At 37.9% G+C, this 15044-nt stretch overlaps 1 protein-coding gene across 5 annotated transcripts in view; it reads right to left on the bottom strand.

Moving 5' to 3' along the window:
• PLS1 (plastin 1) overlaps positions 1-15044 on the bottom strand; it is a 137015-nt gene that overhangs the window by 26035 nt on the left and 95936 nt on the right. For all 5 annotated transcript variants that reach the window (XM_017882274.1, XM_017882272.1, XM_017882275.1 and 2 more), the window contains 6 exons: positions 13469-13601; positions 11633-11714; positions 7093-7258; positions 6870-7012; positions 4945-5037; positions 1508-1703 (listed from right to left, as the gene is read on the bottom strand). In XM_017882274.1, the coding sequence (XP_017737763.1) occupies positions 1508-1703; positions 4945-5037; positions 6870-7012; positions 7093-7258; positions 11633-11714; positions 13469-13601 (813 nt within the window). The remainder of the gene's footprint in view (positions 1-1507; positions 1704-4944; positions 5038-6869; positions 7013-7092; positions 7259-11632; positions 11715-13468; positions 13602-15044) is intronic.

The raw sequence follows: 15044 nt of genomic DNA, 5'->3' as shown, positions 1-15044 counted from the left end.
AAAAAAAAAAAAAAAAAAAAAGTATATATATATATACACACACTATTTTATTTTATGGGACCTTCAAGAAGAATGAATTACTCATATTCTTCAAATAATGTATTTGTTAAATCTGAAGCATCTTTCATTAATCACAAAACTGTAATTATGAGGTGACAAGGACATTGGAACTTTGGTTATGGCAGTCAAGCAGAAAAAGACCATGAAATTGATTTCTCATTCTGTCTCACTGGGGAAGAAGGGAGTAAGTGTGAATTATGTGAGAGGATGAACACTAAGATCATGAATACTGCACATCAGATTCTCCCTACGAAGAAGAATCCCCGCTTTCTCCAAACCAGGGCAACTAGCAAGACAAATCTTAAGATTGGTGCCTTCCTCTGACAACTGCCTCTCCCTTCAACAACTTCCATTACCACTGCCACTGTTTTTACTTTAAGTTCTGATACTAATGTGGGTGTTGGAATGTGTGAGAGTGGGAGAAAAAAGAAAGGCTGGGAAACAAAAAATGAGTAAGAACTAGGTTTTAAGAATGTTTTGTCATTATGATTCATATATTGTAAGCTTCAGTGAGGTTCAGTAAATATAACATAGCTAATTGATACAAAATAATATGTTATAGAACCTAAATTAATCCTTTCAAAGATTACTTGTGATAAAAGATACATTTTATCACAGGAGAGGGATAAAGGTTTTACATCAAATCATGAAGTCTACTTCTCAAAACTGAGTTCTAATGTGTTTACAACTACAATATCCCATCATTATAGAAGGCAAATTAGGTAGAAATTTTATAAAATCAACGCTTTGTTCTGCTATTCTAATTAAGTTTTATTTGTGTTTCATTCTATGGGCATATTAAGAGAGAAATAACACAGCATGAACAATGCAAAAAATAAAATATCAACCCAGATGGAAAGAATAAATGGTACTAAAAGAACATTCAGAATGAATATATTTATAGAGTATAGAAAAGTACTAAATACAGTACCTACATTAGGAGGGGTCAAATCTGCATTTCATGAAGCAAAACAGGAAAGTATTATATATTATGAGACAGATAACGATAGACCACACAAAAGACAAATAACGAACACTAATTTTTTCATGTACACTAAAAACATTAAAAAGAGAACAATACTAGAGTCAAACTGGAGCTTTCAAAGGAGAAAAACACTTACAAATAATTATTTTATTCTAATAGATAATTCATTGTCCATATTGGCGGTAAAGCTGTTATGTGATCATTTATGAGAATATTTTAAATGTATGATAGTTTTCACTAACCTCTTATGGAGAAATGAAAGATAAGATTTACCCCAGCATTCTCTTTTAACCAAAACCAGCAACCACCTTCCATAATTTGAATTTTTCATTAGATACACACACCTACTACACACACTAAATTGCATTTCCCACCACAGCCCCGTCTCTGACAGTGAAGTAAGACAACACTATAAGAAGATAAATATAGTAAGTCAATTAAAGAAAGGCAGAAAGAACACACCTTCCAGTAAATTCATATCGATGTCATTATTATTCGGCTTGTGCAGGCATGGGTATGTGTTAAACAAATTAGCTACAAAAGCTAAATTAAGTTTAGGATTGCCTGAAACCACATCTGCAGGAGTAACAAACTGCTTGCAGCCCAGTTTATCTGCTTCTTGAAGCATGAGTCCAGCACGCTTCAGGTCATTTGTCTCCTAAACAATAAAACAAAAATAGTTACAATTGAAGTTTTAACTGGCATAATTTTTATTGGTATATGTATTTATAAGCAATTACTTTTCCACAAATATATCAAATAATAACTCAAAATAAGATCAAAATGTGTAGTAATTCCAAGTCAACTTACCCATTCCTTTAATTAATTAATTAATTAATTAATTTAGAGACAGAGTCTTGCTCTGTTCCCCAGGCTGGAGTGCAGTGGCGTGATCTTGGCTCACTGCAACCTCTGCCTCTTGGGTTCAAACGATTCTCCTCCCTCAGCCCCTGAGTAGCTGGGATTATAGATAGATGCCACTATGCCCAGCTAATTTTTGTATTTTTAGTAGAGACAGGGTTTTGCCATGTTGGCCAGGCTGGTTTCGAACTCCTGATCCAACCACCTCGGCCTCCCAAAGTGCTGGGATTATAGCCATGAGCCACTACACCTGGCCTCCATGCCTTTTAAGTTAAAAGGAAAAAAGTGTCTGAGTTTCCTTGCTGGGATAACTGAGTTATATTTTACCCTTTTTGCTAAAATACTCAGCAAAATCCTGAAATATTGTATCAGTAAGCTCACAGTGGTCGCACTATACATAACTTATTCAAGGCCAGCTAGTAGAGTGCCCTCTGGATAACAGGCATAGTTATCATACCCACTGTACACTGAGTGAAATTTCCAGAAGGCTCTTCTTGATGAAAAACAAGTTGAAATACATATTTTAAAAATTAAAATCATAGCGAAAAGCACCTTTCACAATTGCAAAACCCTGAAAACAAATGAAACAACCCAAATACCTATGAACAGGAGAGTAGATGAATGAATTTGTATATTCACACAATGACATCCAATATGGGTAACTCTTAGAGATACAAATTCAAAAAGAAGTACTAGAAATTTAAGTATAACATGATAAATTTTAAAGGAAGTTAAAAAGTAAAATGAAGAATTTAATTTTGTAAGGGATACATTTGGATGAAGGGAAACTACATAAAAAGAAAAGCAAAACAACAGTGAACACAAAATTCAAGACTGTGGTTACCACACTGGGCTAAAACAGAGATGGAATAGGGAATAACTGGACAGAAAATGTAATGTCAAGGTCTTAGTTTTCCTGGTAGATTGAGAGTTCACGAGGCTTGTTACAATTTCAAAACAACCACACACAAAAATAAATTTTAAAATGGGTATGCACAGACCCATACGAGTATATCATGACCAAAGATAACCTACCTAATTCTGTGCACCACAGTTGCAAAGTAATTAATCATGTAAATGAAATCTGAGAAAGCAACAGATTATTAAATTAAACAGCGATAAAAAGTTACCAATGTAGACATCAAAAAATGACAATATGTGGCCAGACGTGGTGGCTCATGCCTGTAATCCCAGCACTTTGGGAGGCCGAGGTGGGTGGATCACTTGAGGTTAGGAGTTTGAAACCAGCCTAGCCAACATGGTGAAACTCCATCTCTACTAAAAATAAAAAAATTAACCAGGCGTGGTGGTGTGCACCTGTAATCCCAGCTACTCAGGAAGCAGAGGTAGGAGAATCACTTGAGCCCAGGAGGCGGAAGTTGCAGTGAGCCAAGATTGTGTCACTGCACTCCAGCCCGGGTGACAGAGCAAGACTCCATCTAAAAAAATATCCAACCAAACAAATAAAGACAATATGTGGACCTTATTTTAGGTCTTAATTCAAATAAACTATGAAAAAAATGGCATTTATGAGGCAAGTGGAAATGTCAACATTGACTAGATATTTTGATGATGTTACAGATTGTTGTAATTTTTTAAGGTATGATAAGGTATTGTGGTTTTACTTTAAAAGTGTCTTTATCTTTTAGAAATACATATTGAAATATTTATCTATGAAGTAATGTCTAAGATTTGCTTCAAAATAATACAGAAGAGGAGGGAAATAGGGAATAAATGAGATAAGATTGACCATGAATTGGCAGATGTTGAAACTGAGGGATGAGTACCTGACAGTTTAGTATACTAAGTCTGTTCTCTTGAATATAGTCAAAATTTTCCATAAGTTCCTAATTTTTTAAATTAAAATGATTTGCAAATTTTACAGAGCGTTGCAGTACTGTTTCTGAAATATGTCATTATAATAATGTGAGATATAATTAATTAGTAATGACTCAAGTTGCCTTTAAAACCAAATGTTATGGGTACTGCACTTTAAGTACATGACATATTTTCATACAGTCTATTATCTGACCAAATTTTAATGTTTAGAATTCAAGCTTGTCCAACCCACGGCTGGTGGGTCACATGCAACCCAGGACAGCTTTGAATGTGGCCCAACACAAATTTGTAAACTTTCTTAAAACACTATTAGATTTTGTTGCAACTTTTTTTTTTTTTAGCTCATCAACTATTATTAGTGTTAGTGTATTTTATGTGTGACCCAAGACAATTCTTCTTTGAATGTGGCCCAGGGAAGCCAAAAGACTGGACATCCTGATTTAGATAGAACCATCCCTGGTATTTATAACTTATGCTAAAAGAATGAGATTCCTAGGAAGTGTGTTTGGTAGGTCAGAATCTGTTATCAGTCCTTCCTAGGAACACCATAAATACTAGGAATATCTATTTTTATTTTGCATATTTCTAAATATAAGCTGCTAAAACTGATAATTGATTGCTTAAAAATCTAACAACAGGTTGTTGCTTCCTTTCCTGGCATATGTTGACAGTCACAAGAGCACCCTGGTGAGTTTCAATTGCCTTGCACCAGGGAAACGTGAATGTAGGACTGATTCCACAAATATTCAGGGTCACAATTATGCAGTTCCCTTTCTTCTATCATGACTGCCAGTTGGCTTGACATGGAGGTTTGGAGTCTGGGGCATGGAAAAAACTTCCATAGAGCAAAGCACCAAACTTTAATGGAGAGCTGAGGGCTCTACCGGGGAATGCTGCCTGTAGAGAACTGTACTCTAAATTTGACTGTACCTCCTACTCAAATTCAAATTCATAGTCAGAAAGTAGAACAGTGGTTACCAGGGCCTGGGGGAAGGGGAAAATGAGGAGTTTTTGTTTAATGAGTACAGAATTTCCCTACAGGATGATGAAAAGTTTGCAGAGATGAATAATGGTGATAGCTGCACAACAATGCAAATGTACTGAATGCCACTGAACTGAACACTGAAAATGATAAAAATGGTAAATTTCCTATGTCTGTTTTACCAAAATATATTTTAAAAGTTAAAAATTGCACTCACATTAATTCCTGAAAGGTCAATGGCAATGGCAGGTCCATCTTCCCCACCTTTAGGGGCAATCTGATTAAGCAGATGAAAATAGGCTCTCGAGTCCTTCAAGGAAAGATACGAAATAGCATTTTTAAAATGAATAAAATCATCATTGAATTTAGGGAAAACAAGTGCTCAAACTGAAGAAATTGCCTCTATCTCAAAGAATGGAATAACTTTAATAATACAGAATTACTTGTAGGTTCCTGAATGTACCATGCTGTTTCACACTTCAGAGCTTCAAAGCAATCCTGTTTCACACCTCAGAGTTTATAGCAACGCTGTTTCCTGCACCTGGATACCCTCCCTTACTTTTCCATCTGTTTACACACCCAAGCATCAACATCAGTTAAGATTCAGGTCAAGTATTATCTCCTGGAAGCTTCCCTGGATTCTCTAGGATGAACTAAGAACGCTTCTCTGTAGTGCACAGCACCCCCTGCCTACCTCAATAAGTAAACAGTGATCACACTATTAAATCATCCAATGTCATTGTCTCCAAAGATGGATATCATAGTTCTTCCCCATACACACATTAACTCTTCCCATCAAAAGGCAGAAGCTATTTCCTGTCCTCTTTAATTTGAACAGGCCTTATGATTCCCTTTGACTAGGAGAATGCTGTGAAAGTGATGTTCTGGGGCTTCCAAGCCCAAATCTTAAGAGCTTCTGCTTCCTCTGTCTTAAAGTTAACCTCTACATAAGAAGTCCAACTATCTGAGACTATCATGCTGTGAGGAAGCCTGAGCTCACCATGTAGAGAGGCCTTGTGGAGGAGCACTGAGACACCAGACATGTGATTGAGGCCTTTGTGTACTTTCCAGATGAGCCCAACTGACAGCTGAATGTAACTAAGTTAGTAATCCGAGCCAAAACCGTGTGAAGCGGAAGAACCACCCAGCCAAGATGCATCAACCCGCAAAATGATGAGAAATAATCATTATAAGCAGATTTTGCATAGTTTGCTATATAGCAATAGATAACTGAAATATCCTTCTGGTACATGTTTGTCTCTGAGTAGAACTGGCAAGCTTCTCAAGAGCTGAGTCTTTGCATCCCCTGGGCATAATGCCCTTTAGGAAGAGCTGAATAAATGTTTGATTAGCTGAATTTTAAGAGATTTCAGAATGAAAGCAGAGAAATAAAATGTCACTTCAAATTGAGAGACTGTCCTCTAGGCCATTATGGAAAAAGATAACCTGACTGAAGGTTATCTAGCTAAAGAGGGAACATGAATTAGAGCCAGCACTGATTACTCTGGGGGCAGGGGGCAGGGCAGGGGAGGACATAAAGAAACAGAAGAAAGTCACAGCACCCTGGCTTGGCAGTGCCCATCCAGGCAGTAAGCAAGGGAAAGTTGTCGTTAGACAGAAATGCCTGTTACAGTCTCCTTGACAAGGTTCTCCCAGTAGAGAGGGAAGTGTTTTAAGCTACCCTGGTTAAGGCACATATCTTAAGATCCCTTTGTTTACTGATTCCCTGTGCCCTCAGATAATCTGATTTCCTGTTAGCTGGTTATTGACAAAGTGGGAGTAAGAGTGTTAAACCAGTAAACAGATATAATTATTAGTCCAAATGAACAGACTGACATCCTCATTATAATCTAGCAGATCTATGGCATATAAAATGAGAAAGTGTGTTTTAATCTGTTGAGGTTAACATCTCTTTCCTCTCATAGCCAGTTGTAGTTCTTATTAAAAGCCAATGTATCTGGTTTTAGAAAATATGTCTTTTGTGAATGTAATTGGGGATCTACTTCACACAGTAATGCAAATTTTCATTTTCTATACCAAGTGTTCTTGTGAACTGAATTCAAATTTAAGTCTGAACCCCTTTTATTTTTACACTCCACATCCTTTATTTCATGTCACAAATTTGAACATTTAAGTATAAACCTTAATGTCTTGGCTGAAGTTGCTGATGGTATGCCATCCTGCGTTGGTCAGATGGTAGTTCACCCATCGCAGCAGTAATTCCTCAGGAGAAAGCTTCATCAGCTCCTCTAGTTCCTCACCTTCATTTAACAATGCAATCAGAGCTGAGGGAAAAACAGCGAAATGTAAATTCTTCCCATAGCGAGTACATGGAATGAACAGCAAATATTTCTAATGATCTTACCTTCATTCCTGGAAATCTCAATATCAGCAAAAAGGCCAACTTTGATTATCTGCCAGAGAAGTCCCAAGACCAAGTGAGGTTTTCCTTCTTTGAGATCTGATGCACCGATGTTGACCACTGTACAACCAATGGCCGAGGCAGAATTCAGGGCTAGGTTTAAATTTTCCTGAATTTGCCAAAAGGGAAAAAAGAAAAAAAGGTACAGAATGAGGAGTACTTTGTCTAGGTCTTACTATAAATATCTTATAAGAAACACATGACGGCCACGGCCAAATTTCAGATTTATAAACAATATTTATACAATGAAAATACCACTACTCGAAAAAAATCACATGGTTTTAACTCTTACTTTATATGCCAATGACTTTCAAATCCCTATTTCCACCCAGACCTCCTCTGAATCCCCACTCTAAGCTCTGTATCTATATATGTACTTGGTTATGTCTACCTGGATGTTCTGCCAATACCTCAAACTCAACATGATATTTCTGTAAAGTGCTCATTTGGAAGTATTTCTTTAAAAAATTATGTACAATTAGGTTTTAAGAGAATTTTAAAGTAACTCTTAAGATGAATTTTACAAATGAGGAAACCACAGCACTGACAGGTTCCACAGTGGAAAGGCTGGGGTCTGATCCCAGTGGTCTCCAGAGCCCATCCTCTTTTTTTTTTTTTTTTTTTTTTAGACAGAATCTCGCTCTGTCACGCAGGCTGGAGTGCAGTGGCGCTATCACGGCTCACCGCAAGCTGCGCCTCCCGGGTTCACGCCATTCTCCTGCCTCAGCCTCCCGAGTAGTTGGGACTACAGGTGACCGCCACCACACCCGGCTAATTTTTTGTGTTTTTAGTAGAGACGGGGTTTCACCATGTTAGCCAGGATGATCTCCTGACCTCGTGATCTGCCTGCCTCGGCCTCCCAAAGTGTTGGGATTACAGGCGTGAGCCACCGCGCCCAGCCCAGAGCCCATCCTCTTAATCGCCATGCATTACTGCCATTCTCATATTGTAGCAGTAATAGCGACAATTTAATGTGCTGGTCACAACAGCAGCAAAGCACAGAGGTTCTCAAAGCATAGAGAATATTTCAGTGGCTTCCTCCTATAGGGTGCTGAAGTGATTTATTGAGCTCCAAGTAAATAAATGGCTGTATCTTTGGGGGATCATCTGGGGTGATTGAAATAAGCATTTTGAATTATTTTTGTAGTAGTATTAAGCAATGTTCATTTAAATATAGTTCTCCCGAAAGAAGCAGAACCGGAGAAACCTTCAATATTTTTATAACCTCATAATTCATTACAAATAAACATAAACATGGAAACATTAACAGCAAATTGCAAATACTTTGTGGAAATCTAAGATTTTAATAACTTCAGGTGTTTTAATTAACATTCCTGCTTCAGATGTTTTTTAAGTTACCATAAATCAAATCTATGCAACTTTCAAGAGACAACTGCTGCTGACTTAGGCATGACCACTAATATTATTCTCTTTGCTTCCAAGAGCATAAATGATGTTTGCTCCAGTTGTGATTCCCCAGCATGCATCAGCAGGGGAAAGAAGTGGACTGAAAATAAAGCCAATAATAGTGTTAATCTCACAATAACCCATTTCATATGCAATTGACAGCATGTACTGTGGGCCAAAAGAAGTGTATAATTTCGCTAAATTGACTGCAATACTAGTAAGAACCAAAACCTACTACTACTCTCAGCCTGGACAATAACAAACAAAACCATGTGTTACTGCCTACATTAATATGACCTTGTGTGCTATCCTCTTGTCTTCACTGGCATGACTTTATTCTCTGTCTTCATTAGCATGATCTTATTCTTCCAGGAGTCTTGAACCTAGGCAAAAATTTTTCACTGCAGGTACTACCTAAAAGACCCATTAACTCTTCAATGAAAACATCAGTGACAGTTTATACTCTAAGAATCTTTGACCTCTTCACCTTAAAATCCTCCCCTTGCTATTTCCACCAATCTTGGGCTGGTGCATTGAGAACCTTGCCCAATCTGGATCAGAGCCCTCTCGCCCTCTCTCATATTGAAAGACCTGCCCTAAACCACAATTCCAATTCTCAGATGCTACCCTCACTTTCCCAGCACCAAGACGATAACAAAGCTTTGCAAGTATTTTCTCTTACTGCATTAAACAGTTAACTCAGCTTTGTCTTATCAACAGGTTGTGTTGGTCATATAGGAGAAAAACTGCTTTTGATGTTAATTTTATTCAAAGATGTTTGCTTTATAAGCATATCAAATGTCTTACAAGTAATTTGGCTTTAAAAAATAGGTAGAAAATAAGGAGTTGCAACACGTTTCTTTCAAGTAAATGGTAGTTTCTACTGGATAAATACAACATTATTGCCCTACCAGTTAGTAGGGAATGGAGTGGCCACACTAAGCTACTTCTAAACATCTTAAGAACAAGAAGTAACAGGAGAACCCCATGGAGAAGTTGCTATACAATTCTTACCATGGACAACTGCTCTGAATGCCCAGCCTTCCTGAAGAATTGTGTTGATGCGGAAAGATAGAGACAGTAGGGAACCACAAACAATTGGGACACAAGAGAGGTGGCCCCACCTTCTATAGGGCAGTGGTACATGGTTAGGCTTGGACTGTCTAACAGGTTCCCTCATTTCCTGTTATCTTTGAGAAGTACAGAATTGGATGTTGACTACATGGCTTTCTTGTTCCCTGCTTGCTAACAGGTCAGTAATGTTGCATATCGCTAATAGAAATTACCATTCTTGAAGAAGCCTATTTCCAGTTGCAATTGTCAGATTATTTTTCACATGTTGTACTGGAATCTTCATTTAATATCCATGACTATTGAAAATATTCACATGGCCGGGCGCGGTGGCTCAAGCCTGTAATCCCAGAACTTTGGGAGGCCGAGACGGGCGAATCACGAGGTCAGGAGATCGAAACCATCCTGGCTAACACGGTGAAACCCCGTCTCTACTAAAATACAAAAAAATTAGCTGGGCGAGGTGGCTGGCGCCTGTAGTCCCAGCTACTCGGGAGGCTGAGGCAGGAGAATGGCATGAACCCGGGAGGCGGAGCTTGCAGTGAGCTGAGATCCGGCCACTGCACTCCAGCCTGGGGGCAGAGCGAGACTCTGTCTCAAAAAAAAAAAAAGAAAATATTCACATCTATCTTATTTATAGGATATATACATGACCCTTTTTTTGCCACTGAATCTGAAATACGGCATTTCTTACTATTGTATACATTTATTGCTTGGTTTTACTTTTAATATTTATATTTAGTGCATTAAAGAAAATAAAGAAAAAATATTCTGTAAGTATTTTGTGGTAGCCACAGAGTGGATCTGAGGGGCTATCATACAGTTTTATTTTTAGAGATAGCATACTTCCAATATATGCAGGGGGTAATAGTCTATAGAAGACTAGCTTTCTATAGAAGACTCAATAATTTTAGCAAAATCAAGGATTGCACTTGCCAAATGAAGGACACAGATTAGCAGTAGCCTAATTTTAATAGCTACTATTGTGACCACACCTTAAATAGTTGCTATTACTACCACCACATGAGAGTGGCAGTATAACACAGTGATTAAGAAATGAGCTCTGGCACTAGACCACTGGGATCATATCCTGGCTCTGCCTCTGTATAACCTGTTAGTGCCTCAGTTTCCTCTACAAAATAATACAAAAATCTACAAAATAATAGTATATACCTTATTATAAAGTTGCTGGGAGGATAATTTACATAGTGTGTTTAGATCAGTGACTGATACCCAGTAAATACTCAGTAAATATTAATATCCACTCATTGTTCTAGAGATTTTGAGGGGGAAAGTGTGAGATGTATAAATCCCTGGACTTTTACAAGATCTGTATGGAGAAGCCAACTACAGAACAATTTAGTACAAAAAGAATAATTTAAAATTTTGTGAAATGATAAACCTGCAGTGTTATTTTTCAACCACCCAATAAGGGCACTGGCATCAAGCAAGTGCTCATTAATAAATAACTAAATAATTACAATAATATAAACTGAATACTACAGCTTAAGTGCATCCAAAGTACCCTGAATCTTCATTTCATTCATTACAAAATCCAACTGAATTTTATTTAATAAAATCCAGTTTTGGCCAGGCATGGTGGCTCATGCCTATAATTCCAGCACTTTGGGAGGCTGAAGTGGGAGGATCACTTGAGGCCACGAGTTCAACACCAGACTGAGCAACATAGCAAGACCCCATCTCCACAAAAACTTTAAAAAATTGGCATGGCATAGTGGTACATGCTTATAGCCCTAACAACTCAAGAAGCTGAGGTTGGAGGATCACTTGCTCCCAGGAGTTTGAGGTTACAGTTTGAGGTTACTGGGGGGTATAGCAAGACCCTCGTCTCTTAAAAACAAAACAAAACAAAACAAAAAAAGTTTTTATAGGAGAACAACATTACATTAAGTCAAAGGTTTTATCTGGGTCCAAGCATTCATTAATAAAGGCCTTACATTTCTCAGCATAGTAACATGATTATAAGCAAAGGGCAAATACTTACAGAAACAGTGAATGGCGTGAGCTTTTTCTTATTGATGGCTCTTTCATCAATTGTATCTGGTTCAGATAAGTTGATCATTTTGCTAAAGAGAAAATGAGAATAATTTAGTTTAATACTCAAAGAAATTTTTTTAGTTTATTATTGCAAACAGCCAAAATAGATAAATTTTGAAAATAACAATTCATTACCTTAAAATATTAAACAGTAAGCCAGGCATGGTGGCACGTGCATATAATCTCAGCTACTTGGGAGGCTGAGCCCAAGAGTTTGAGGCCAGCCTGTGCAAAACAGAGAGACCTCATCTCAAGAAATAATAATAATAATTAAACTGTAATTCATGCCAGAAACTTAATTCTTAAAATCCAAGAAATATTCCCATTCCTAAAACAAATCCATCACTCACTGCAAGAGTAATCTTAGCATTTCTCCTAATTTTTTAATCACCCTGAATTTTCTTTCTTTTTTTTTTTTTTTTTTTTTTTTTTTTTTGAGATGTAGTCTACCTCTGTCACCCAGGCTGGAGTGCAGTGGTGCTATCTCAGCTCACTGCAACCTCCACCTCCTGGGTTCAAGTGATACTCCTGCCTCAGCCTCCCAAGTAGCTGGGATTACAGGTGTGTGCCATCTCTCAGAGCTAATTTTTGTATTTTTAGTAGAGATGGGGTTTCACCATGTTAGCCAGGCTGGTCTCAAATTCCTGACCTCAAATGATCCTCCTGCCTCAGCCTCCCAAAGTGCTAAGATTACAGGCGTAAGCCACCATGCCCAGCCATCACCCTGAATTTTCTTTATGTTAGTTTTGTCTTTATTTCACTTAATGGTCATCAGCATTCAACTGCCTAAAACACAAAGAAATTCTCCAAGAAGCCAAGTTTCATAAAGTAGTATCAACACTGTTAAAATTACTGTCGTTGCAGAAAGATACGAAGCCAGAGATTTCATCTAAGACCAATAATTTAGACATTTTCAGAGAAATTAATATACATTTTGTCTCTATATTTTAGAATTTTACCTTTTAAAACAATATTAGGAAAATACCCATTCAGTTCATAATAGGAATTTCTCTGAGAGTCAAAGAAACATAAGAACTGCAGGTGGAGGTCAAGGTATATTTTATACTTAATGTCCTAAAATCTAATATCCTGTACTTACGGGTAAGGTTTTGTTTTCCTTTTAAGTAAAACATCCAAAAAAAAGACTGAAGGAAATGTGTTAGAACGTTAGTAAGTCATTTATGGATGGTAAGGATATTTGTGATGGTTATTTTCTACTTTGTAAATCTTCTGTACTTTTTATAAACTAAAGAAAAGATCTCTGCTTTATCCAAAGGAGTATGCTGGGACTGTGGTACACACAACAATGACAAAGACATTCCCTCAGAGAGTTTACAATATAGGGAGAAAAAATAGAATGCAAAGAGCCAAGGATAACACACGGCTAAATCAAAACATTATTTTCATTTAGGTACGAATAAGGAATATCTTCCCTTTGCATCTCCTCATGTTCCTGTTCCAGTCAATAATCAATACTCTCTTACTGGAAAAAGAAAAGAGAAACCCTGTGAATATTTAAAACCGCATCAGACAAAAGATTCCTGGCAATTATTATAGTGATATACGTAAAAGACAACATAAAAACAAGGGATTATATTTGAAAGAAAGTTTTGGAAATTTTCCCAAGATACACAGTAGTTCATTTTCTATGCAATATAAATTCTCCAGGACCTAAGCAGCTACTGATTCCAAAAGACAATGGACGGCTGAATCGTAGTTTTCATGGAATGCTCATCAATGTAATGAGAAGAACACAGCTTCCTTAACCAGAAGATGAACTCACCAAAGAAGGATGCCATCTGCAAGTGATTTGAAAAGACTATCATCATTGGGATTCATGGGTATGAGATGCTTACAGTCAGGGTCATTCTCCAGGGCTTTGTTTATCCAGTTAACAAAAGCCACTTTTTCTTCCTCTGAAAGGAGAAAATCTTCGTAGGCAAATCTCATTTCAAACTTTATTGCACTACAAAAACATACTTGTTAATTTCTGCTCAAAGATAATAATCGACCATTATTAAAAATCTACTAAAACACAAAAGGGTTTAAGAAAAGATGAAAGGGGGCTGGATGTGGTGGCTCAGGCCTGTAATCCCAGCACTTCCCAAAGTAATTCCGAGGCGGGCGGATCACTTGAGGTCAGGAACTGGAGACCAGCCTGAGCAACATGGAGAAATCCCGTCTCCATTGAAAATACAAAAATTAGCCAGGCATAATGGCACATGCCCGTAGTCCCAGCTACTCGGGAGGCTGAGGCTTCAGAATATCTTGAACCAGGAGGTGGAGGTTGCAGTGAGCGGAGATCATGCCACTGCACTCCAGCCTAAGCCACAAAGAGAGACCCTTTCAAAAGAAAAAAAAGGTGGGCGGGAGGGGCACAGTGGCTCATGCCTGTAATCCCAGCACTCTGGGAGGCCAAGACGGGCAGATCATGAGGTGAAGAGATCAAGACCATCCTGGCCAACATGGTGAAACCCCATCTCTACTAAATATACAAAAATAAATTAGCTGGGCATGGTGACGTGCGTCTGTAATCCCAGCTACTTGGGAGGCTGAGGCAGCAGAATGACGTGAACCTGGGAGGCGGAGCTTGCAGTGAGCCAAGATCGCGCCACTGCACTCTCCAACCTGGCGACTGACCAAGGCTCTAAAAAAAAAAAAAAAAAGAAATGACAGGACAGGGGAGGGGAATTCATTCCACATTTCCACCTGATATATTAGGAGAGATGAAGGTATATATCTTAAATGAGCACAATATATATTTGGTTTGATTCAAAAATATTTCCAAATATGTATTGCTTCTGAAAGCTAATGAATCAGAAGCAGACCATCAGAGGTCAAATATGTATATGTAATTAAATAAGGAAAAAAATACAAGAAACAAAGACCATGGCAATAAAACCCATTCTCCCCAAAAAGATTTAGAGAGCTGTGATTTTTAGCTTACAACAGAAATACTGAATTCTGTCAAGAGTTATTCAAATGAATAAACAGCTCAATTTCCATGGAACTTTTACTATTAAAAAATTGACACCGATTGGCTGGATGCAGTGGCTCATGCCTGTAATCCCCACACTTTGGGAGGCTGAGGCGGGCGGATCACCTGAGGTCAGGAGTTTGAGACCAGCCTGGCCAACATGGCAAAACCCCATCTCTACTAAAAAATACAAAAATTAGCCAGGTGTGGTGGCAGGCACCTGCAATCCCAGCTACTCTGGAGGCAGAGGCAGGGAGAATTGCTTGAACCTGGGAGATGGAAGTTGTAGTGAGCCGAAATCACACCACTGCACTCCAGCTTAGGCGACAGAGCGAGACTCTCTCAAAAAAAAAAAAAAAAAAAAAAAAAAAAAAAAAAAAAA

Source organism: Rhinopithecus bieti, unplaced genomic scaffold, assembly GCF_001698545.2.
Source record: "Rhinopithecus bieti isolate Rb0 unplaced genomic scaffold, ASM169854v2 scaffold_12642, whole genome shotgun sequence".
Lineage (NCBI taxonomy): Eukaryota > Metazoa > Chordata > Mammalia > Primates > Cercopithecidae > Rhinopithecus > Rhinopithecus bieti.
The sequence above is the reverse complement of the archived record's forward strand: the minus strand, read 5'-3'. Positions and strand labels throughout refer to the sequence as shown.